The sequence below is a fragment of the Trichechus manatus genome, unplaced genomic scaffold (genome assembly GCF_000243295.1).
Source record: "Trichechus manatus latirostris isolate Lorelei unplaced genomic scaffold, TriManLat1.0 scaffold00075, whole genome shotgun sequence".
In the NCBI taxonomy this organism is placed as follows: domain Eukaryota; kingdom Metazoa; phylum Chordata; class Mammalia; order Sirenia; family Trichechidae; genus Trichechus; species Trichechus manatus.
Window position 1 is genome coordinate 3,635,519 of NW_004444011.1, and position 27,241 is coordinate 3,662,759.

Here is a 27,241-nt window from a genome sequence, read left to right on the forward strand (position 1 = left end):
CCCTAACTTTTAGATAAAACAGTGGATGGGATGGTTTCTAGCATTCTTATCAGATGTAACATTCAAAGATCTACAGAGAAGTCTATCCTCATCTTTATAAACTGCACCTTGCGAATGAATTGCACAAAACTGGGGAGTGAATTCACACGTGGATGAGCTAAGCCTGCCAGTCAGGATAATAACTACTTTATTCACTGGGACATTGAGAAATTTGGACTCTGCACAAATTACATCAATGCTCAATGCAACACAGTGGATAAAAAAATGGCATTAACAACTCACCTGACATCATTTAATTCATAATACACATTTCTGCTTTCATCTTTGATGTAAATGGCAACACTTGGAGACTCCAGCATTTTCATGGTGAGCTGCTGTGGAAAGGCACTTACGAAGAGAGCACGGATTGTGTCTGCACTTGTAATTTCATTCGGCATCCTGAGCTGCTTGGTTTCATCTCCATACTGAAGATAGAGAACTCCTGTGCGCAAAAGGAACACAGTTATCAGTCACAGGTCATGACTCACGGATAGCAGCACAAGCTAAGTCACTTCAACCCTTCCTTGGGAGTTCCAAGGAATGCACTATCTAGTTTTCACATTAGTGCCTGCTTTTATTCTTTGGAGTCCAGGAGGTGCTAAAGAGGCTACTTTTCAATTATTTAGAAACCAAAAAAAGCAAGAAACTAACCTCTGGTAGACTAGAACAAAAGACAATACTTAATTCCCTTGGAAGGTACATTTAGGAATCTGATCCTGTAGGGTGATTTTTCCATGTCTTTCATTAACACAATCATTACAGCAATGGGTGAGCTATATAGCTTAAGTCTTTATAGTCCGTTCAGAAACATCTTAAGTTAAAATGCTGACAATATTTCTGTGGCTCTAATGCATATTTATTGAATGTTCATACCATAATCTACAAGAAAAAATTCTGACATGCCAAAGTTTTGGAAACAAAATGGAACAAATCAGTTATACAATGAAGAACACGAACATAACCTGTTGCCGTGTAGTTGTTGCTGACTCATAGCGACCCTATAGTAGAACCGCCCTATAGAGTTTCCAAGGCTATAATCTTTATGAAAGCAGACTGCCACATCTTTCTCCCGTGGAGAGGCTGGTAAGTTCAAACTGCTGATCTTTTTGGTTAGCAGCCAAGCACTTAACCACTGAGCCACAAGGGCTGCTTAACATGAACATTAAAAAAAACAAACAAAAAAAACCACCCAAACTCATTGCCATGAAGTGGCTGGTGCATTTGAACTGCCAATCCAGCAACCCTATAGAGCGGAGTAGAACTGCCCCATAGGGCTTTCAAGGAGCTGCTGGTGGATTCCGACTGCCTACCTTTTGATTAGCAGCTGAGCTCTTAACCACTGCACCACCAGGGTTCCAACATGAACATAGGCTCATAGAATTTTAGAGTTCCAAGGACTGTGTTGCCCCTAGAAAACCATGCCTCTCGGTATTCATGCCCTTCTGTGGATTTTTCCCACACTGAGTCTGGGCTTGGTCATGTGACTTGCTTTGGGCAATGGGACATTAGCAAGTGTGGTGTAAGTGGAGGCTTGAAAAGTGCCTGTAAATTGGAGCTTGCCCTCTTGGCAAGCTTAGTCTTGGGATGCTCCCTGGCATCCCAGCTTCTGAGGAGTCCAACTTAGCCACATGGAGGAGAACCCAAGCTCTGACTGACAGTTGCAGCAAAACGCCCATTCTACAACCAGAACTATCTGCTAGTCATGTGAGTGAGCCATCTTGGAAGTGGATCCCCTAGCCCCAGCTGAGCTGCTCCAACTGATGCCATGGGAAACAGAAATGAGATGTCCCCTCCAAACCTTGCCCAAATTGCAGAATCGTGAGGAAATAAATGACTATGGCTGTTTTAAGTCAGTATGTGTTGGGGTCGTTTGTTATTCAGCAATAGATAAATGAAACAAGGTATCTAAGATTCTGACATTTAGTTTGCATCCTACTTTTCAGGAGAATCTGCTGGGGAAGGACTACTACTGGGGAAGGAAACAATCAAAAGAGGAAGAGAATATGACTTCTGCTTTAATATGTCAATTTGTATAACAAAGTTATCTCTACTTCCTCATAAACCTCATTAAAATGACAATAAAGAATTAAAAAGGCATAAATCCAAGAATTAAGAGAATAGGAGAGGAAACAATAGCTGACAAGAGAAAGCTGCTTTTACCTAAGTCTTCAAGGGGAGAACTCAACATAAAACAAGCAGTTTCAGGGAACAGCAGAAAATAGGCACCAGATATTTCTGAAGGCAGGAATGCAGAGTGAGTTGAAAGCATGAGAACTAATTGAACTTAATTTTATTTTTTATTTTATGGAGCAGTAAGATGCCCATCCACCACCCATCTGTCAGTTTGTTAATAGTGTGGTGGCTTGGGTGTTGCTATGATGCTGGAAGCTATGCCAGCAGTATTTTAAATACCAGCAGAGTCACCCATGGTGGATACATTTCAGCAGAGCTTCCAGACTGACAGGCTAGGAAGAAAGGCCTGGTGATCTATTTCCAAAAATTAGCTAAGGAAAGCCTTATGAATCACAACAGAATATTGTCCAATATAGTGATGGAAGATGAGCTCCCCAAGTTAGAAGGCACTCAAAATACACTTAACATAACAATAGTCTCTGGCATACCAATGAAGATGGCGCAGGTCCAGGCAGCATTTCATTCTTTTGCACATGGAGTCGCCATGAGTCAGAGCTAAGTCAATGGCAACTAACAACAACAAAGATACCTGTATCTCCCCTTCCACCCTACACAGCCGAGCAACTCCCCATGGCCACCCCAATAGAAGACAAAAGGGGTCAAACTCTTGATTCTGTTTATGAGGCACAGATGAGAGTTGGGTAAGGTACCTCTTGACAAAATGCTGAAAAGAGGCTTTGTACCTCAGTCAGGAGAATGGAGGGTCTCCTCTAGGAAAACTGACTAACCTACTAAAATGAAATCAACAGATTTCTGAGGGATCCCTGTGAACTGTCCGGGTCCTGTCTGACCAGCCCATAGAGAAGCAGCCCTACCTACGTATGAAAGCCTCCAATTAGCGTGGCAGTCCTCAATCATGCTTTACCAGACTGCCCAGGGCTAACAAACATCTTACAAATGCCTCTAACACAAAAGAAAAGACCAAAAAAAAAAAAAAGAAACTCAGAAGTAAGGAGACAGTTCAGGAAGAGGGAAACATTTGGAGAACAAGAGTGAGCTCTGAGGATCATGAAAGAGGATTAAAAATTCAGTAGAAAGAGACGAAATGTTGATAAAATCTCTCAGAAAGTGGGATATAAAAGACAAAAGGGGGAAACAATAAGAAAATTAAAGAATTATTTCAGAGCATCCAGACACCTAATAATGGACAGTTGAGTAAAAGTGATCAGGAAAAAGAGAGAAGTTTTCCAAAATGTACTATAAGAAAATTTTTCCTCAAACTAAAGGACATGAGATTTCTGATTGAAAGGCTCATCAAATGCTCAAACACTCAGACTCATCATGGAGACATTTCAGATGGCAAGAGATAAACAGAGGAGCCTAAAAGCTTCCAGAAGTTTAAAAAAAATAAAAGTCACATGCAAAGGATCAGAAGTCAGAAAGGCATTATCTTTTTCAACAGCAATCCCAGAAAACAAAAGAAAATAGAGCAAAGCCATAAAAAATCCAAGGGGAAATATTTTCGATCTACGTCTGTACCCATCCAAACCATCCGTAAACAATGAGTGTAGGATAAAAATATTTCCAGGCATGCAAATGTACCTCCCATGCACTCTTTCTCAGGAAGCTATTAGAGGGACATGTCTCACAAAAAAAAAAAAAAAAAAAAAAACCAAGAATTTAAACAAGAAAGACGACGATACAGGAGCCAGGAAACAAGGGATCCAATCCACAGAGTAATAAATGGAATTTCTAGGATTATGATACAGAAGATTCAGGAGGACAGCTGTGCAGGGTGTCTAGAGAACAACCTCAGATTGGATTAGGTAAATAGAAAGCTTCAGGAGGGATATCTCCAAGAAAAAAAAAATGATACAGATAGGAGGAAACTGACGGAATAGGGAGAATAGTTTCAGTTCTGTCTGAGAGTTTGAAAGACCCACAGAAAAATCAGCAAGTGAAAAGTAAAGGCAATTATTGAGTTTATAAAATCACAAAGTTGCACAGAAAAGGAATTTTAATCATATAATACTATAGAGTTCAACTCTGAATAATGTTTATATAGCCAAAATAATGTTTTAATTATTTAAAAGGAATGATGCAAGTATGGTTGGGAGGATGGGAAAAAGGGAAGTGTTTGTGTGCATGTGTCGAAGGGAGGGGTAACTGGTTGCCACTGAGTCGATTTTGACTCAAGGTGACTTAATGTGTGTCAGAGTACAACTGTTTTCAATGGCTGATTTTTCGGAAGTAGATCTCAGGCCTCTCTTCTGAGGTGCCTCTTGGTGGATTTAAAACCCCAGCCTTTTGGTTAGCAGCCAAGCATATTAACCATTTGCACTATCCAGGGACTCTACAGTTAAGTCTTTATTATCCATAGCTGGAAGTCAATGAAAATATGCTGAGTGAAATAGGTCAGACACAAAAGGCCACATATTGATTGGTCCTAGTTACAAGAAATATCTAGAACAGACAAATGCATAGAGACAAAAGTTTGTTAGTGCATACTAATTAATGGAGGAGAAGGGAATGGAGTTATTGCTGAAGGGGTACTGAGTTTCTGTTTGAGATGATGTAAAACTTTTGGAAACAGATAATAGTGATGGTAGCACAATATGATGAACATAATTAATGTCACTGAATTCTACATATGAATGTTGTTGAAATGTCAAATGTTTTGCTACACATGTATTTACCATAATATATATATATTTTTTAAATTTAACTGGTAATAAAAAAAAGAATTTAGCTCAGAAAAAAAAATTTTAAAAGGGTAAATAGCAATTTTTTTTTGTTATATATATTTCACCGCAATAAAATTTTAAAGAGAGAAAGAAGATGTAAGCGGCCTTAAAAAACTACTCAACTTATTAATAAAATAGCTTAGAGACCTTTCCATAATTAGCATAGACCACCCTCATTTCTTTTTTTTTTTCATTTTTTTATTGTACTTTAGATGAAGGTTTACAGAATAAATAGTTTCTCATTAAACTACAGTACACATATTGTTTTATGACATTGGTTAACAACCCCATGACATGTCAACACTCTCCCTTCTGGAACTTGGAGGACCTTTTTTTTGGTGAAAGTATACATAGCCAAAGTTACACCATTTCAAAAGCTTCTAGGTGTACAATTCAGTGACATCGATTACATTCTTCCAGTTGTGTTGCTATTCTCACTATCCTTTTCCAAATTATTCCATCACCATTATCTTCAATTCACCACCCCCTAGGCTTCCCATCAAACCTTTTGAGTTGCTGTTGTCAATTTGATCTCAGATAGATAATTTTTTTTTTTGGTACCTTAGATGAAGGTTTGCAGAACAAATAGTTTCTCATTAAACAGTTAGTACACATATTGCCCTATGACAAGGGTTAACAACCCCACAACATGTCAACATTGTCCCTTCTGAATCTTGGGTTCCCTATCACCAGCTTTCCTGTCCCCTCCAGCCTTCTAGTCCTTGTCCCTGGACTGCTGTGCCTCATTAGTCCCGTTTTGTTTTATGAAGCTGTCCAATCCCTGGCTGAAGGCTGAACTTCAGGAATGACTTCACCACTGAGCTAAAAGGGTGTCTGGGGGCCATACTCAGGGTTTCTCCGGTCTGTCCGGCCAGTAAATCTGGTCTTCTTTTTGTGAGTTAGAATTTTGTTCTACATCCTTTTCCAGCTCTGTCCAGGACCCTGTATTGTGATCCCAGTGAGAGCAGTCAGTGGTGGTAGCCGGGCACCATCTAGCTGTACTGGACTCAGTCTGCTGGAAGCCTTGGTAGCTGTGGCCCATTAGTCCTTTGGACTAATATTTTCCTTGTATCCTGTTCTCTTCACTCTCTCCCGCTCCCAAAGGGGTGAGACCAGTGGAATATCTTAGATGGCTGCTCACAGGCTTTTAAGACCCCAGATGCTACTCACTGAGGTAGAAGGTAGAACATTGTCTTTATAAACTGTGTTATGCCTATTGAGCTAGATATTCCCCAAGACCATGGTCCCCACAGCCCTCCGCCCAGCAATTCAGTCCCTCAGGGAGTTTGGAAGTGTCTGCGGAGCTTCCATGACCTTTCCTTGTACAAGTTGTGCTAGTTTCCCCAGTATTGTGTACTGTCTTATGCTTCACCAAAGTTGCCACTTATCTATTGTCTATTTAGCTTCCCCCCACCCCTCCCATCCCTTGTAACTAACAAAGATTGTTTCTTTTTGTGTGTAAACTTTTACATGAGTTTTTACAGTAGAGGTCTCATACAATATTTGTCCTTTTGTAATTGACTTATTTCACTCAGCATAATGTCCTCCAGTTTCATCCATGTTATGAGATGCTTCACAGATTCATCATTGTTCTATATCTTTGCATAATACTCCATTGTGTATATGTACCATAGTTTCTTTATCCATTCATCTGTTGATGGGCATCTAGGTTGTTTCCATCTTTTTGCTATTCTGAACAGTGCTGCAATGAATATGGGTGTACATATGTCTATTCGTGTGACAGCTCTTATTTCTCTAGGATATATTCCTAGGAGTCGGACTGCATTTTGTAGTGCTTTTTTTTGTGGTGCTCATGTTTTCTTTGTTCCTCTTACTCTCCTCTGCTGAGTTACTTTTATTTGTGGATTTTTTTTTCATTTCGTTTTTGTAGGTTTTGTTTTTACTGAGACTTTATGTTTTTCTTCTTTAATGAGTAGGTTTGTTAACTTTCTTTGTGGTTACCTTGAAATTTACCCTTATCTTCCTAGATTTGAACCAGTCTATTATTACTTGGTATCGCCTTGCCTTCCTCTCCAGTAGAAGGTTCTATACCTGTTTATTCCCTCTTTTATTGTTCTGATGCTGTTGTCATTTACAGATTAACCTCTCTGGTTCCCTGTTGTAATTCTTTTGGTTTTGCATAGTCCTTAAGAGCTCATTTCCTAGGTTGGTATCTGGCTAGTACAATCCTGTGTCCTAGATTCAGCCTGTGGTCTGATGTTGTTTGTTCTCAGATCGAAGGACTCCCTTTAATAAGTCTTGTAAGTTTGGTTTGATTTTTACACAGTCCCTTAATTTCTGTTTATCTGGAAATGACCTAATTTCTCCATCATATTTGAACGAAAGTTTTGCAGGATACATTATTCTTGGCTGACAATTTTTTTCTTTCAAGGTTTTATATATGTCATCCCATTGCCTTCTTACCTGCATGGGTTCTGCCAAATAATCCGAGCTTTGTCTTCTTGTTTCTCCTCTGTATGTGACTTTTTGTTTTTCTAGAGCTGCTCTCAGGATTCTTTGTTTGTCTTTGGTTTTAGCAAGTGTGATTATGATATGCCATGGTGATTTTCTTTTGGGGTCTATCCTATATGGGATTTATTGAGCTTCTTGGATGGTCAGCTTTTCATCTTTCATGATATTGGGAAGTTTTCGGTCAGCAATTCTTCAATGATCCTCTATGTGTTTTCTGTTTTCTCTCCCTGTTCTGGAACTCTAATCACTTGCAGATTTTTGCTTTTGATTATATCCCAAATAATTCTCAGGGTTTCTTCATTTTTTTTGTTCTTTTTCTGATTTTTCCTCAAACAGAGTTGTAGCCAAGTGTTTGTCTTCAATGTCACTAATCCTATCTTCCATCGTTTCAAGCCTGCTCCTCAGCCCTTCTATGACACTGTCCATTTCTGAAATCTTGTTGTTTATCTTTTGTATTTCTAATTGTTGTTTCTGTATCATTTCTAGTTGTGAATTTATTTTAGCATTTTGTTCCTGTATTATTTTCTTGAATTCTTACATGTGTTTATCTGTATTTTCCATGAATTTGTCTGTTTCTTCCTCATTTTTGTTTGCTTTTTGCTTCAACTCTTGCAGAATTCTGAATATTAGAGATTTGAATTCCCTATCAGTTAGTTCTAGTCCCTCTTCTACTGAAAAGTCATCTGATGTTTATTTTGGATGCCTACTGGAGCCATCCTGTCCTGTTTTTGTATATGTTTTGCTATTGTCTGCTGTCTTCAGGGCATTGGTTATTTTCCTTGTTTATTGACTGTAGATTTGTTGGTTTTGTCCTGTTTTTTTGTTTTATTTGGTTATGTCTGAGTAGGCGGGCTGTGCATTCTTTGTTGTTTGCTCATCTGTGGGCGCGATACTTTTCACCTCCTTCTCCAATAGGCAGGGTCAGTCACTCAGGTATGGTACAGCAGGGCAGGTCCAGCTGAAGGGGAGTTGCTCGGATAGGTTTTTTGTGGCACGTACCAGGGCTGACAGTGCAGACTGGGAATCAGTGCAGGGCAGGTTCCAGTAGGCTGTGCCTGTGCTTCTTGGGAGTGTGATGTTCAGCGCATGGTGCAGGTAGGCAGGAAGGAGGGGGTAGATTCTGATGTATGGAGCTAAGATGGGGATGAGAAAGATGAGAGAGAGGAGCAAGGAACAGGAGTCAATAATATACAACAAACAAAAAAGAGCGCTAAGGGAGCTTGCTATTGGAGTGGAGAGATGAGAGACTGAAAAATGGGGAAAAACAAAAACGAAAAAAAAGAAAAAGGGCAAAAGAAAAAAATGAAAAAAATCAAGAAACTGGAAATGAAGAAGGACAAAAAGGGAATAAGAGAGGAAAGAAAACAAAACAAAGAAATAAACAAAAAACAAGAAAAAGAAATGTCCCTAGGGATGTCCCTGTGTGTCTGCACAGAGTAAGGGAGTAGCTTCCAAGCCAAGTGGTACTGCTCAGCTAGAAGGGGCTCCCAAGCCAAGAAAAGAAAAAGAAAACAAACTAACAAATCAAAGCAGAACAAATCAGAGCAAACAAACAAACAGAAAAGCCCTAGGGGTCCCACCAGTGTGGCAGCATGGGCCAGGAAGCAGTTTCACAGTCATGCGGTGTTTCGCAGCCTTTCAGGAAGAAGCAAACATGGCGCATGGAGCCAGGTGTTTGAGAGAAAGGAGGGGGAGGTGGTGAGAGGTAAGGAAGCAATCTAAAGAAGTGGAAAAAAAAGCAACACCAGCAGCCAACAAAAGGCACTCAGGGAGCCGGCCAGTACAGGCGGGTGGAATCCAAGGGACACCAGGTGAAGCTGGGTGCTTCCCGGCGAAGAGACTGTGGCTGCAGGAAGCAGAGGAGGCTAAGTGGGGGTGAAGAAGGGTGGGGGGTGAGAAAGCCTATATTGCTAGTTATCAGTTGTTCTGTCTCCTGCTGGAAGCTCCGTGAAGGTGCTTTCTCATATCCCCTGTTCGCTGATCTCCGATAGGAGTCCAAGATGGCGGATCTGTGCTTCGGTAGCTGATAGGGGACCTCTGCATGTATCTCTCCTCACTCTCTGTTCTCGGTCAGTTTCTTATTCCATTCAGTGCTTGGCTGAGTTCTGTATCTCTTCATTTGATGCTTAGGGTTTCAGGATTGACATGTGACTCTGATTTAGTTTTTCTGATCTTTGCTGCAGAGGATGGCGTGGCGCTTCTGACTATAGCACCATGTTGCCCAGAAGTCCACCCTCATTTCTTTGAACAGTTGTGCAACTTCCCTGTATGGGTTATTGATAGGCATTTGGGTTGTTTTCAAGTTTTTGTTATTACAAGCAACACTTCAATGAACAACATCTTGTATTCACATATCTTTGCACTCCTGTGTGAGTATTTTTATAGAGAAAAATTCTAACAGTGGAACACTGGGTTTATGAATAAACACATTTAAAATATTAATACCTACTACCAAATTGTGGAGCCCTGGTAGCGTAGTGGTTAAGAGCTCAGCTCCTAACGAAAAGGTTGGCAGTTCGAATCCACCAGCCGCTCCTTGGAAACCCTATGGGGATTTCTACTCCGTCTTACAGGGTCGCTATGAGTTGTGATTGACTTGACAGCAACGAGTTTGTTTTTTATTGCCAAATTGCCCTTCTGAATCTTGTATCCATTTATTCCTATCACTAAATTTTAAGAGTGCCCCTTCTCACACCACCTTGCTAGCCCTGGATATAATCTGACTTTTTTAAAAAAATTCCCTCAGTTAGAAGCAGTGAGCTTCTGTTCATGGTGATAGGAAATTTGGCATCGATTATGGATAATTGTTGCACAATGTGATTAATGTAACTGATATCGCTAAGTCATACACCTGAAAAATGTTGGACTGGCAAATGTGTTATATATATTTTTACAACAATTAAAAAATCTCTTAATTAAAAACAGAAATCCCCTCTTCACTTCTGCTCGAGACACCCAGGTCAGCTGTTTCCTTGTGGTTCTTCAGCACGTTAGGCTCATGCTAGCCTCAAGCTTTGCACTTGCTTGTCCTCTTTCTGGAAGCTCTTTTCTGAATGTTCATCTGGCTAGTTCCTCTACTCTTCAGGTTTTACTGAGGTCAGCTTTTCAGTGAGACCTTCCCTGGTCCCCTTCTCTAAAATTTCAGCACCCATCTCCTAATATTTTCTCTCTCTAGCTTTAGTCTTGTGCCTTAGCATTTTTCACTCTATAGTATAATTCATATTTTAATTATTTACATGGTTTATTGTCTCTCCACTGGAATTTAACCTTCATGAGGTCAGAGTTTTTTTTTTTTTAACGTTTGTTGTTATTGTTCACTACTGTATCCTTACTACTTATAGTAGTACTTGTTACTTGGTAGGATCTCAATAAATATTTGTTGAAGGAAGGAATAAATGAATGAATGATTCGTCATCAGAAAGCAATGCCTCATTTTTGGGTCTATCTGAGGTATAAGAGCGTTTGCTACATGATGTAACATCTAACTAACCTCGTACATGGTTTGTATACACGTTAGAAATACATTCTGAAGTCCCTGTTTCCTTGACTAAAGTGGTCCTTTTGCATCTGGCATGAACCAGTTGAAGCCAAGTCGATTCCAACTTACAACGACCCCATGTGTGTCAGTGTAGAACTGTGGTGATAGGGTTTTCAATGTCTGATTTTTTGGAAGTAGATCACTAAGTCTTTCTTCTGAGGTACCTCTGGGTGGACTTGAACCTCTAACCTTTTGGTTAGCAGCCAAGTGCGTTAACCATTTCTACCACCCAAGGACTCCAGCCCAGTTTCTGCTCTATACCTGTCACAGCTTTGACCCTCAGCTTCTTCAGCGAGCTAGTTTTCCAGAACTTCCATGCTGTTACATGTTATTCACCAGAGTGCAGAAAAACCTTACAAGCCTGTACAATCACAGACACTGTGATGCTTTGGCCTCAAAAAGGAGGTGTGGTGACTCTCCCTGTGATTGCTAATGCTATATCAAAAGGTCAAAACCACTCTCAAGGTCTAAGCCATACCAGGCCCCACCGAGGCTGCTGAAGACGGGCCACTTATAGCCTCATGACAGTCAAATATCACCACCTTGCTCCCCAAAGGGCCTGGTTTTCATTCTCTCATCTGCATACTCTACGTGGGTGTGCTCTGGAGTAAAAATAAGAAATTGGGCCCTAAACTACTGTTACCTCAGTGTCTGGCTGGTGCAGCGGCCTGGTGGGTACACACATCCAGTCACATTGAGTGAAAATTTAGGAGAAAGAGTCCTCTACAAACAGAGAAGAACGGCCGATTCAGATGGCATTCTCAATTCCAGAAAGGTATTTTGAAATGCTTAAACTCACAAGGAATTCTCTTAATTTATGATGGTGTTTTATTGGCATAGTGATGAACCAAAACCAACATGGTTTCTAGAGATACTGTGTGCTCTGGAAAACACGCCCTCGCTCAGAGTTAGTGCTGGCTGCCCCTGATCACAAAGGAAATCAGATGGACTCTGGAGTCTAAACTCCCTTTTTCTAAAGAAGGGAAGCGGGCAAGAGAAATGCACTTACAGGATGCCTGCTATGTGTCAGAAACGGTATGCATTTCATTTAATCAGCACAGCAGCTCTTATTAGGTAGGTATATTGCCCATTTCACAGATAAGGCAATACCATATCTCACAGAGTAGAACTGCTTCTTAAGGTTTTCTTGGCCATAATCTTTATGGAAGCAGATTGCCAGGACTTTCTTTTGTGGCACTGCTGGGTGGGTTTAAACCACCAGTGTTTAGTTTGTTACTGCAGCACATGAGTCAGAATCGACAATGGGGTTTTTTTGCTTTTGTTTTCACAGATAAGGAACCGAAGCTCAGAAGGTCCAAGTGACTTGTCTAAAGCTAGCAAATGGCTTAAGGAGGATTTATATTCAATTCTGGAGAACCAAGGTCTCTCACTTGAGGCATACTGCCTCTGAAATTTTGTGTTTAGCCATGTCCATCTCCTCCAATAATCCTCTCAAGACTATCTTAGCTGTCTTCACTTTCAGCCTGACCTTCTGCTTAAATATGTTAAAGCATGATGGGGACAGCTCAGAAAGAGATTCCTGTCCTTAATTCAATGGAAGGAGATGCTGACACATGCTTAGAAACAATCCACATGCTGCAGTATAACAAACAGAAAAGGGCACAGAGCTGTGAAAGCAGCAACAGAGTGTTGAAATGAACTTCACAGCACTTGAAGTTCTGAGAACCTGCCACACTTAAGAGTTCTTCCACTGCAAGGCTTTGCAAAATCAATGTGGATTTCAAGCATGAACTCTTTTTTTTTTTTTTAAATTGTACTTTAGATGAAGGTTTATAGAACAAATTAGTTACTCATTAAACAATTAATACACGTATTGTTTTGTGACATTGGTTGTCAACCCCACAACATGTCAACACTCACCGCTTCTCAACCTTGGGTTCCGCATTACCAGCTTTCCTGTCCCCTCCTGCCTTCTCATCTTTGCCCCTGGGCTGGTGTGCTCATTTAGGCTTGTTTTGTTTTATGGGTCTGTCCAGTCTTTGGCTGAAGGGTGAACCTCAGGAGTGACTTCAGTACTGAGCTTAAAGTGTGCTTGGGGGCCATACTCTCAGATTTCTCCAGTCTCTGTGAGGCCAGTAAGTCTGGTCTTTTTTTGTGAGTTAGAATTTTTTTCTACATTTTTGTCCAGCTCTTTCCAGGACCCTCTATCATGATCCCTATCAGAGCAGTCGGTGGTGGTAGCCAGGCACTATCTAGTTCTACTGGATTCAGTCTTCAACTACGAATTCTTAATCACATTTTATCTCCCTTTACCCCCACAAAAAAGTGCATAAAGTGCATTTGGCAGGTCATACTTGGGCTACACATCTTTATAATATTTGAATCTCAGAATCAGTTTCAGAATGTAGGACATCTTTTAAAATATTCTTTATCCTAATACAGTATTCAGAGATTTTCACAGTGTGACCTTAACCTTGTATTCTTACCTTATTACCCACATTTATCCTACATTCCTAGGTCCCTGGGTGCTGCAAATAGCTTACTCTCAGCTACTAACTGAAAGGTTGGTGGTTCGAACCACCCAGTGACACCAAGGAGGAAAGGTCTGATGATTTACTTACAGCCCAGAAAATGCCATAAAACTCAGTTCTACTCTGTTAACACAGGGGGTCACCATGAGTCAGAATTCACTTGATGATTTATCTTATATTCCTAGGACACCGTAGTTATGTTGGGCATCTTCCTGCTCTGTGAACATACTGCACACTTTCATGCCACCTGATGTGTCACGGGCTTGCAACAGCCTTGCCACCACTGCTTTGCTTGACACAAACATTACCTTCTCTGAGTAATCTTCCCCCACCATCCCCCATCACTTCTCCATTAGGAATTGAGGAATTACTTATTCTCACCAAGAGCTCACCTTGTGTGCGTGTGTGTTTTTAATATTTTATTGTGTTTTCAGTGAAGATTTACCCAGCAGTTTAGGTTCCCATTCAACAATTTCTACACAAGTTGTTCATTGATATTGACTGCATTCTTCACAATGCATGAATATTCTCATTATTTCCACATTATGTTTTATTGAAATTACAAGCATGGCTTTTAATTCTGCATTACGGTTAGTTGTATACGTCAGTTTTTCTCATCAGATGATAACATACTGTAGAGTGTCTATATAGTAGAATGCTCAAATACCTTTTTGTTGAATTGATTTCAATTTTTCCTGCAATGTGGACAGTTAATATGATGTAGCATTGCCTTCTGGAATGACAAAAAATTTTCCCTAAAGGGCATCCTCCATGGGCAGATGACATCGACGCTTTAAAACAACATAAGTTCCTCAGTTTCTCCAAATCCAATTACAAATTATTCAAGAAATCAGTATTTGCGTTACCCTTGCTAAATGGCTAATGTCTTAAATATATAAAGAGCACTTATAGTACTTTCTGATGGAAAACTCTCAGTTGTCAACTTAACTAGTAAGAAAAATAAGGAAATTAAAATAATAAGGTACACCTATGAAACTGGCAAAGATTTTTACAATAAAATAAACAATGCTGACAAGATTGGGGAAGATGAGTACTCTCACATACCACTGTTGAGAAAGTTATTTGTCAATATGTGTCAAAAGTCTCCAAAATGAACATACGGTTTGAGCCAGTAATTCCACTTCTACATATGTATTCACAAACATTTATTTCCCAGGTTGCTCAATAAAGCATCATTTGTAAAAATAATACGGGGGAGGGGAGAAACGGCCAACAATTGGAAATTGATTTAATAAACTAAGGTACATCCAATCACTGGAACACTACACTGTTATTAAAAAGGAATCTAAAAGAATGTGAAGGTGAGGAAAATGCTCTACTTTGTTAGGTGAAAAAGCATGTTATAAAATAGGAAGTATTTAGATTCCTAAAAATCAATTAATCAATCAACTTGATGGCAGTGATGGATGGACCCAGGATTTGTGGGGCCTGAAGCTTATAAAATTTTGAGGATCCTCTTTAAGAAAAAGAATGCAAAGTTAGAAAAGTAAATTAGGTATGAAGTGAATATTTATTTCGAGGGACCTGGATGCTGGCTTCATTAGCTTGTGGGTGAGTCTGCCTATTTGATGAATATGCACCAAATATTAAGAGCGGCTGTGTCTGAGGGTAAGTTCATGGGTACTAATGTTCTCTTCTTTACGATTTTCTAAAAAAAAGTATGCTTTGATTTGATAATCTTAAAAGATAACCCCCACACATCTAAAAAGACTGGCCAATTTGGGATCCTATTCAGTTAATTGGGTACTTTTTTAAGCTAAAGGAGATGGGCCAGGGGAGGCTGCTAATATAAAACTTTCAGTGAAGTTGGTAGAATGTGAATTGGCATCTGAAATGGGGAAAGCATTGGTATTCAATACAGACAAAAGATTCCCCTATTGTAAACATAGTAATATATCTTTAAGAGACTCTATTCAAGAGTGTTATGATAAAAAAAGAAGTATAAGATACATACAGGTAGAAATGGCTTCATTCATTCACTAGGCAAGCCAGGTACTCTGCCAGAACTTGGGGGTACGATGGTAAACAAGAGTCACAATCCCTTTCTTCTTGGAGATGTTAACTGGCCAACCTCTGCGTTCTAACTCCTACAATGGTTTCATAAATGATACTACTCTTGACAAGTCAGCAATTGGTATCAGCTGACATTTTGTTTCAAACAGCAGCGATGTGAGGCAAGGCGGCGTGTGTTCCTGGAAAAGCTCTGGCATGGCCTCTGTGTCAGTAACTTTCCCATCCTGGAGAGGACTCTCATTCTGCTAAGGCCTGTCCTATGGAATGGTTTGTCCTATGGAATGGCTTTTCAACTAAGTGACAAAGCAGAACAGTGACAGTTGCCTTGTGAGGAATAAAAAGATAACAGAAAATTTATTCTCCACAGAAAGGCTGGATGTTCTTTATTTGCTAAAGCACCTGACTACTAACCAAAAAGCTGGCAGTTTGAGCCCACCCAGAAGTGCTTTGAAAGACAGGTCTGGCAATCTGCTGCTGAAAGACTACAGTCTTGAAAACCCTATGGAGCAGTCTACTCTGCGCACATGAGGTTGCCATGACTCGGAGTCCACTCAGTGGCAACTGGTTTGGTTTGGTTTTGGTTAATGCTTAGATTTATATTGAGTTGGGTGACAACACCAAACCGTTCCTGCAATATCTGAAAAGGATTATATCAAGCATACATTTAGACTTTTCTTATTTCACCAGGATACCTGATGTTTAAAAACAAGGTCAGTTTTTTAAAGTACTGTAATGAATTTATCTTCTATTAATTTTAATTGTGGAAGTATGGAAACCCTCTGGAAAGTCTCTAAGGGAGAGTCTCTATGAAGGAATGAAAAATTCCAGGCAGTAGCAATTTTAAGCCAAATTCTAACTTAGAATGTGTTTTAAAGAGTCATAATTGTGGAGCAACCTGTGGTAGCCTCATCAAAGAACATGTTAAAAAAATAAATTTGTATGAGGTTAAATATGATAGCATCTTGCCCCATCCAACAACCTGAATGACAGCAATCACTGGGCAGAGATCCTGCTCGAAGGCATTTATTTTTGACACAAAGTCTTGGTAATGGTACCAATTGTGCTTAACTCCTTAACTTTATTTTGTTTCAGACAAACTGGTACAATTGGGACCAAGTGAAATAATAATATCAACTGAAATCAGCGAACCAAGGTATTTCTCTAAAAATGTCTTGAAGAATCAGCTGATGACTTCTGGAACCCAGACTATGTTAAAGAACAGAATGTCTAAGATCCTGATTTCTAGTGTTGTGATCCTATTTATTACCAATGGGTCTTATTGCTCTTTACACGGATATTTAGAAACTTGACTATGAAGAAGCTATAATACAAATTCATAACAGAACTTCTAGCAACATCAACTAAGTGAATATGCTAATCTTGAAGGTTATTCAACAATTAAGGCAGAGGATATTATAAGAAATTCTTGTGAGAAATACTATAACTGATTATAGGTGTACTACAACTATACCACCACCTGTGTCTTAGTTTGTTGTAGTATGGTGGCTTGTGTATTGCTATGATGCTGGAAAATATGCCACCAGTATTTCAAATGTCAGCAGGGTTACCCATGGTGGACAGGTTTTAGTGGAGCTTCCAAATTAAAGCAGACTAAGAAGACTACTTCTGAAAAAATTAGCCAATGAAAACCCTATGGATCACAACAGAATATTGTCTGACATAGTGCTGGAAGCTGAGCCCTCTACATTGGAAGGCAAACATACCAACAATCATAAAGATGGTGCATGACTGGGTAACATTTTGTTTTGATACAGATAAGGTCACCATGAGTCAGCACTGACTCAATACCAACTAACAACTGTAATTGAATTCTCTCTCATACTTATGATGTATTGTGGGTTAAATTAAATATTGCAATATTGACTAACTTTTATAAGGCTAGTATTAACCTAGAATTAGACAAATAAGTATAAGAACTTAAAATTTAAAGGAAAATTCCTAAATAAAATACTAGCAAAGCAAACTTGCCAATTTATGAAAAAAAAATCATAACTAAAAAGGGTTTATCTCAGGATGCAAGGATTTTTTAAAAAAATAATAATTTATTATATTTTTTGTTATTGTTGTTGAGAATATACACAGCAGAACATACACCAATTCAACAATTTCTACACATATAATTCAGTGACACTGATTATATTCTTCAAGTTGTATAACCATTCTTACCCTCCTTTTCCAAACCGTTTCTCTCCCATTAAGATAAAGTCACTGCCCCCTAAGGTTCCTATCTAATCTTTTGAGTTGCTGTTGTCAATCTGACCCCATATAGATAGATCTTAACAGAGCACAATGCTCAAGGCAGGTATCTTTACTAGTTAAGCTAAACTATTGTTTGGTTTTAATAAGACTTCAGGTGATATTTTTGGTTTAAGGTTTAAACATTATCTCAGGGCAATAGTTTCAAGGGTTCATCCAAATTTCATGGCTCCAGGAAGTCTGGAGTCTATGAGAATTTGTGATTCTGTTCTGTATTTTCCCCTTTTTAATCAGGATTTTTCTATAGACTCTTTGATCAAAAAGTTCAATAATGGTAGCTGGGCACCGTCTAGTTCTTCTGGTCTCATGGCAAAGGAGGTAGTTGTTCCTGGAAGCAATTAACCACACAAGGGATGCAAGAATGGTTTAACATTATTCAACATTGCGTTGGAGGTCTTAGCCAGAGCAATTAGGCTAGAAAAACAAAAAAAGGGCATCCAAATTGGTAGGGAAGAACTAAAAGTATCTCTATTTGCAGATGATACTGTCTTAAAACCCCAAAGAATCCAAAAGAAAACTACTGGAACTAATTGAAGATTTCAGCAAAGTATCAGGATACAAGATAAACATACAAAAATCAGTTGGATTCCTCTACACCAACAGAGAACTTCGAAGAGGAAATCACCAAATCAATACCATTTACAATAGCCCCCAAGAAGATGAAATACTTAGGAATAAATCTAACCAGAGACATAAAAGACCTATACAACGAAAACTACAAGACACTACCGCAAGAAACCAAAACAGACCTGCATAAGTGGAAAAACATACTCGCTCATGGATAGGAAGACTCAACATTGTGAAAATGTCAATTCTACCCAAAGCGATCTACAGATACAATGCAATCCTGATCCAAATTCCACTGGCATTTTTTAACGAGATGGAGAAACAAATCACCAACTTCATACAGAAAGGGAAGGGGCCCCCGATAAGTAAAGCATTACTCAAGAAGAAGAACAAAGCGGGAAGCCTCACACTACCTGATTTTAGAAACCTTTATACCACCACAGTAGTCAAAACAGCCTGGTACTGGTACAACAACAGATACATAGACCAACGGAACATAATTGAGAATCCAGACATAAATTCATCCACCTATAAGCAGCTGATATTTGACAAATGCCCAGAGTCCATTAACTGGGGAAAAGACAGTCTCTTTAATAAATGGTGCTGGCATTAACTGGATATCCCTCTGAAAAAAACTGAAACAAGACCCATACTTCACACTATGCACAAATACTAACTCAAAATGGATCAAAGACCTAAATAACAAATCGAAAACTATAAAGATCATGGAAGAAAGAATAGGGACAATGCTAGGAGCCCTAATACATGGCATGAACAGAATACAAACCACAGGTAACAATGCACAAGCATCAGAAGAGAGACTAGATAACTGGGAGCTCCTAAAAATCAAACACTTATGTTCATCAAAAGACTTCACCAAAAGAGTCAAAACAACCTACAGACTGGGAAAAAAATTTTGGCTATGACAAATCCGATCAGCATCTAATCTCTATAATCTACAAGATACTGCAAAACCTCAGCAACAAAAAGACAAATAATCCAGTTAAAAAATGGGCAAAGGATATGAACAGACACTTCGCCAAAGAAGACATTCAGGTGGCTAACAGATGCATGAAGAAATGCTGAGGATCATTTGCCATTAGCGAAATGAAGATCAAAGAGGTGCCCTGGAAGGTATGGCCCCTGGACTCTCTATCACCCCAGAACTAAAACAATTTCCGAGGCCAACTCTTCAGACAGGGATTGGACTGGACTGTGGTACATAAAGTGATACTTGTGAAGAATGTGCCTCTTAGTCAAGTAGACACAAGAGACCAAAGGGGCAGCTTCTGTCCAGAGGTGAGATGGGAAGGCAGAAAGAGTTAGGAGCTGGTTGAATGTTCATGGGGAATCAGGGGCAGAGGGGAGGAGTGTGCTGTTGCAGAATGGGGTGAGCGGTTGGGGTCACATAACAATGTATGTAAAAAAAAAAAATTTCTGTATGGGAGGTTAACTTGTAAACTTCATTTAATTACAACAATAAAAAAAAAAAAAGCTACAATAAGATATCATCTCACCCCAACAAGGCTAGCATTAATCCAAAACACACAAAATAATAAATGCTGGAGAGGTTGTGGAGAGACTGGAACACGTATATACTGATGGTGGGAATGTAAAATGGTAAACCACTTTGGAAATCAATTTGGTGCTTCCTTAAAAAGCTAGAAATAGAAATAAACACGATCCAGCAATCCCACTCCTTGGAATATATCCTAGAGAAATAAGAGCCATCACACGAATAGATATATGCATACCCATGTTCATTGTAGCATTGCTCACGAAAGCAAAAAGATGGAAACAACCTAGATGCCCATCAACGGACAAATGGATAAACAAATTATGGTATAGTCACACAATGGAATACTATGCAACAATGAAGAATGGCCGATGAAGCCGTGAAACATCTTATAACATGGAGGAATCTGGAGGGCATTATGCTGAGTGAACTTGGTCAATCACAAAAGGACAAATATTGTATAAGACCACTTTTATAAGAAATCAAGAAAAGGTTTAAACACAGAAGAAAACATTCTTTGATGGTTACGAGGGTGGGGAGGGAGGGTGAGGGTTATTCACTAACTAGATAGTAGACAAGAATTATCTTAGGTGAAGGAAAGGACAGCACACACTACAGCGGAAGTCAGCACAACTCGACTAAACCAAAGCTATGAAGTTTCCTGAATACAATCAAACACTTTGAGTGACACAGTAGCAGGGGCGAGGGTCTGTGGACTACGCTTTCAGGGGACATCTAGGTCAATTGGCATAACAAAGCTTATTTAGAAAATGTTCTGCATCCTACTTTGGTGAGTGGCATCTAGGGTCTTAAAAGATTGCAAGCGCCCATCTAAGATGCATCAATTGGTCCCAACTCACCTGGAGTAAAGGAGAATGAAAAACACCAAAGTCACAAGGAAAGTATTAGCCCAAGAGACAGAAAGGGCCACATAAACCAGAGACTCCATCAGCCTGAGACCAGAAGAACTAGATGGTGCTTGGCTACCACCAATGACCACCCCGACAGGGAACACAGTAGAGAGTCCCAGATGGAGCAGGAGAAAGCTGGGGTACAGAACTCAAACTATAGTAAAAAGACCAGACTTAATGGTCTGACTGAGACTGGAGGAAACCCAGAAAGCATGGACCCTGGACTCTCTGCCAGCCTAGAACTAAAACAATTCCCGAGGCTAATTCTTCAGACAAAGATTGGACTAGACTGTGGGACATAAAATGATACTCGTGAAGAGTGTGCTTCTTAGCTCAAGGAGATACATGAGACTAAACGGGCAGTTTCTGTCCGGAGGTGAGATGAGACGGCAGAGAGGGCTAGGAGCTGATTGAATGGACACGGGAAATCAGGGGTGGAAAGGAAGAGTGTGCTGTCACAGTACAGGGAGAGCAATTAGGGTCACATAACAATGTGTGTATAAATTTTTGTATGACAGACCAACTTGAATGGTAAACTTTCACTTAAACTACAACAATAAAAAAAAAGAATGGTTTAACATTAGAACATCTAGTTACAATATTTTCAGCAATAATATGTTAGTACAAAAACTATATAATAATGGAGTCAGAAAAAGTATGAAAAAAAACCCAACACACATTAATAATAATTTTTAAAAAATCAGTAATTTAAGAATTAAAGAGAACTTCCTTAACCTGATGAAAGGTGTTCACTAAAAACCTAAAACAAGCATCATGTTTAATGATAAAACATTAGAAGCATTCTCTTTAAATTCAGGATTTTTGCTATTACTGCATCTGAAGTCCTGGCTAGAACTGTTAATACAAGGAAAACAAAATAAAAAGCAAAAGTGTTAAAAAGGAATAACTAAAATTGTGATTGTTCACAGATGATATAATTGACTTATACACAGAATCCAAAGAAACCTGAAAACACACTATTAGAGCTAAAAAAAACACTCAATATGACTGAAAGATTCAAGATCAATATACAAAATCAGCAGTAACTTCAAACACCAGAAACAATTCAGAGAATATAGTTTAAAAAAAATATACAGTTACAGCAGCAATACAACAATAAGAGGGAGTATTTGCCCTACCAGCCATCAGCACTATTAAAATAGTGTGGTTTTTGCATAGGGAAAGAACAAATAAAACTATGAAATAAAACAGAGAGAGAAAAAGTTCCAGATTTTATGAGAACTTAGTGTATAACAGATTCGTAAAAACCCATTGCCATCGATTCGATTCCAACTCATAGTGACTCTACTGGACAGAACAGAACTGCCCCACAGGGTTTCCAAACAGCAGCTGGTGGATTTAAACTGCCGACCTTTGGGTGAGCAGCTGTAGCTCACTGTAGCTCTTAATCACTGTGCCACTAGGGCTGCATTTGCACCACGTATGACAGAGTGGCAGTAAAAATGAGCAGAGAAATGACTATTCAATAAACAATGACAGGAAAATTGGTTCTCCATGTAAAAAGTAAAAAGTATATCCCTATCTTACACCATAAATAAAATAAATTCCTAACAGAATAAAGATCTATATGTGAGAAGCTAAACTATGAAACTTCTAGAATAAAACAGTGTTGTCTCTTAGCATGCTGGCATAGGGAAAGGCTTTTAAAACAAGAAACAAAAATTATAAACCATAGAGAAAAATATTGCTTAATTATTTTACATTAAAATGCCTAATTATATTAAAACATTAAATGAAAATATTGCTTAATTATATTACATTAAAATATTACTACAAAAGATGTCATAAACAAAAGTGAGTCCGAGAGAATTACAACTCACCAAGGATTAGCATTCAGAAAAGGCCTGGCAATCTGCTTTTGCTTACATTACGGCCTAGAAAACCCTATGAAGTTATTCTACTCTGTAGCATGCGGGGTCACCATGAGTTGGAATCAACACAATGGCAATGTTTTTTTTTAATAACTCAATAAGAAAATAGCAAAATAAAAATGGGCAATAATGGATATCCAAAAATAGATATACATAGACAACTCATATAGGAAGAAATCCCAGTGGTCAATAAACATATAAAAATGCTCAGCCTCACTAGTAATTATGGAAATAAAAAATGAAACTATTTTCTACCCATCGGATACGGAAAATTAATAAATCTAATAAACCCAAGTATTGGTGAAGAGATGGGGAAATGGAAACTGTTCCTCATTGCTGGTGAGAGTGCAAATTTGCACAACCACTTTGGGAACACCTGGTAAAGTTGAAGATGTGTATGCTATGACTCAGCTATTTCTTTTTTATTTATATATATAAATATATATATATATAAATCCAGCTGCTATCAAGTCGACTCTGATTCATGGTGACATCATGTGTGTCAGAGTATTTTCATGGTGGTGATCTTTCAGAAGTAGCTTGCCAGGCCCTTCTTCGGAAGCACCTCTGGGTGGATTCGAACTGTCAACCTTCTGGTTAGCAACCAAGTGTGTTAACCATTTGTACCACCCAGAGACTGATTCTCTCTCTCTCACTCTCTCTGTCTCTCTCTATATATATACATGCATACATACATACCAACCAACCAACCTGTTGCCATCGAGTTGATTCTGACTCATAGCGACCCTACAGGACAGGGTAGAATTGCTCCATAGGGCTTCCAAGGAGAGGGTGGTGTATTTGAGCAGCTGACCTTTTGATTAGCAAGTGAGCTCTTAACCACTGTGCCACCAGGGCTCCATATACATAAATACATGAAATAAAATTTGCCAATCTAGGCACTTCACCAAAGGAGACATTCAGGGGGCAAACAAACACATAAAGAAATACTCACTCTATTAGCCACTAGACCGATGCAAATCAAAACTACAATGAGATACCATCTCACCCCGACAATTATGGCACTAATCAAAACAACAGAAAACGACAAATGCTGGTTAGGTGGTGGGAAGACTGGAACTCTTATACACTGCTGGTGCAAGTGTAAAATGGTACAACCACATGGAAAACGGTGTGGTGCTTCCTTAAAAAACTAGAAATAGAAATATCATATGATCCAGAAATCTTATTCCCGGGTATATACCCCAAAGAAATAAAAGCCGTGACACGAATAGACATATGCACAACCATGTACATTGCAGCACTTTTCACAATAGCAAAAAAATAGAAACAACCTAAGTACCCATCAATGGATGAATGGATAAACTGTGGTACATACAGACAATGGAATATCATGCAACAATAAAGAACAGTGATGTATCTGTAAAAAATCTCACAGCATACATGAACTTGGAGGGCATTATGCTGAGAGAAATAGTCAACCACAAAAAGACAAATACTGTACGTAACCACTATTATAAACAATCAAGAAAAGGGTAACACACACATACACATGCACACAAATTCTTTGATGATTACCAGCGAAGGGAGGGAGAGGGAGGGAAAATCATTAACTAGAAATAAGACGTGTTAATGTTGGTGAAGGGAAAGACACTACATGATAGGGGGAAGTCAACACAACAGGACCAAGGCAAAGGAAGGCACTGAGAGGAACGCTAGAATAAAAGGAAAACACAGTAATTGCTGTAACATAGACAACCCTGCAACAATAGTATTAACAAATAATCTATGAATGGATACACAGGTAGATAGGTATGCTAAAGAGGAGCAAGAGGGTGCAAGGGAGTGCACCCACATGCAGAAATAGGTTGGGTTGCAGATATGACTACATACACATTTGTAGATGCTGCATGTATAATAATATAGACAATAGGAGACACAAGGGGCACCTTTATGGAAACTTCCTAGACATAACCAACACCTCGCAGGGTGAAGTTACTAGGCTTGAAGACTGAGGACCACAGACTCAGGGGACATCTATGTCAATTGGCATAACATAATTCATAAAGACAATGTTCTACATCCTACTTCAGTGAATAGCACCTAGGATCTTAAAAGCTTGAGGGCAACCATCTAAAATAGTTATAGGTTTCACACTGGCTGGAGAATGGAGAAAACTGAAGACTCTGGGGAGCAATTAGTCTAAAGAATTAATGGACCACACAGATCTCGAGACAGGAAGAACTAGATGGTGCCTGGCTACCACTACTGACCACTCTGATTGGGATCACAATACAGGGTTCTGGGTAGAGTGGGAGAAAAATGTAGAACAAAATCAAATTCATAAAAAAGACCAGACTTGCTGGTCTGATGGAGACTGGAAGAAACCCAAGACTATGGCCCTAAGATACCCTTCTAACATGGAACTGAAGCCATTCCCGGAGACCACCTTTCAGCCAAATAATAGACAGGCCTACAAAATAAACAATAACACCTGAGAGGAACGAGCTCCTTAGAACAGTTAATAACATGAGACCAAAAGGGCAAGATCTGCCCAAAAGCAAAGATGAGAAGGCACAAAGGGGTAGGAAAACCAGACAAAAGTAATCGGGAACTCAGGGAGGAAACGGCAAGAGTGCTGATACATTGAGGGGACTGCGACCAATGTCATGGAACATTCTGTATACAAACCATTGAATGGGAAACTATTTTGCTCTGTAAATCTTCACCTAAAGCACAATAAAATATTTTGTAAAAAATTTTGCCTTTCTAACCATTTTAAGTGTATAATTCAGTGACATTAATTAGATCCACAATGTTGTGTAATCATTACCACTACCTGTTTCTTCATTGTCCATTACAGAGAAAATCTCACGTGTGAGCACATGTTCAAGGAGGCTCAATGCAATACCATTTGCCATGAATTCTTTATCAGTGGCTTATTCATAGAGCGGACCATTACACAGCAGTTACAGTGAGTGTACTAGAACCACATTTATCAACATTGATAAACCTCAAAAACATAATGTTAAGTGAACACAGAAAGTTACAAAAGAATACACACAGTATGATCTTATTTATGTGAAGTTTTATAACACACACAACAGGAATACATACTGTTTATGAACACACCAAATATAGTAGAAGCAACGAAACATGCCTGGCACTTGTACCCTCTGACTTCAGCATGGCAGTTAGAGAGAAGGAGGGGAAGGGAATGGAGATGGAGTTTGTAATGTTTTACTTCTTCAAAAACATAAGAGAGCTGAAGCAAATATGGCAAAATATTATTCTTTTTTTAAAAAATTTGACAAACGCTCATATAAAGCTTGCTATGTGCCAGGTACTTGTTCTAAGCGTTTTTCAAATACTAACTCATTTAATTAATCTTCTCTATGAGGTAGCTGCTATTGTTATCCCCACTTCACAGATGAGGCAAAGAGAGGTTAAGTCACTAATGCGGCTCACCTAGGCTGCCTTTCAGATGTTAAAGAGATGTTAACATCTGTTTAATTTTGGTAATGCCTATTATACTGTTTTCTGTATTTTTTCTACTCAAATAATTAAGAAGTGAATCATAAGAAAATAGAATACCAAAATAATGTTTTGTAAATACTACCCAGGAGCTTAAACTTGGATGCAGTTCTGGTTATTTGGAAGTTTTCTTTGGCTTGTAATAAAAGAGTGGGTATAAAAAGTCTATAATACAAAGTAAAGAGTAAAGGCCACAAAAGGAAGAATGAGATTTCCTTAAAGATAAGAACAAAAGTATAAAAGTGCAATAATCATGGTCCTAGAAAAAAATTAATTGGCCTTTTAGGCATAAAAAGTACAACTTATACAAAATTTCCATTCATGTTTGACTCTGGCGATCATACAAGAAGAGGCTGTCACAGACCCCACGAGGAGATTTAAACATCCGGAACCTTCTTCAATCACACTGATTAAGAGATTCAGGCACAGAGATTATGACATTAAGTGAGAAACTGTTGAATTAATCTGAAATTTATTTTCTTCTTTGCTAAAGTATTAGTATTTTATGTGGTAATAACCAATAATTATATGGATGAATGATGTATCTTTAGAAAAGTTTTCAGTATGAAATGCTAGTTTTTATATAATTTACACATAGATTTCTTGAAAGAAAAAAAAACCCCAAAACACCAAGATACAGTATTTTCAATTTTATTGCTCAGGGTTTCTTTTATTTTCTATTACTGGGTAAAAATTATTCTGCTTAAAAAGATAGCCTATTTGGTCCTCACATTGGGGAAGAAAGACATTGGGAAGCATCAATATGATGAACATCTTTTCTATTCTGGCAAACAAAATCCAGGATCACCATGAATTTCTAGAGGAAACTTTCAGAAGGTAGGTGGGAACAGTGGTGAATTTACACTTTTATACCATGTTGTTGCCCCTAACTCATGGTGACCCCATGCATAATGAAACAAAATGCTGCTGAGTCCTGCACCATACCTACGATCAGTTGTGGATCAAACCATTGTGATCCATAGGGTTTTCATTGCTGACTTTTGGGAGTAGATCACCAGGCCTTTATTTCTAGTCCATCTTAGTTTGGAAGCTCCACTGAAACCTGTTCAGCATCACAGCAACACATAAGCCTTCACTGATAGATGGGTGTTTTTATACTGTAAGTCATGC

The 27,241-nt window shown here is 38.8% G+C and overlaps 1 protein-coding gene across 4 annotated transcripts in view; it reads right to left on the bottom strand.

The window, feature by feature from the left end:
* Nucleotides 1–27,241, bottom strand: part of KIAA1217 (KIAA1217 ortholog) — a 401,508-nt gene that overhangs the window by 139,902 nt on the left and 234,365 nt on the right. For all 4 annotated transcript variants that reach the window (XM_012556703.2, XM_012556704.2, XM_004380531.2 and 1 more), the window contains exon 4: nt 283–481. In XM_012556703.2, coding sequence (XP_012412157.1) covers nt 283–481 — 199 coding nt within the window. The remainder of the gene's footprint in view (nt 1–282; nt 482–27,241) is intronic.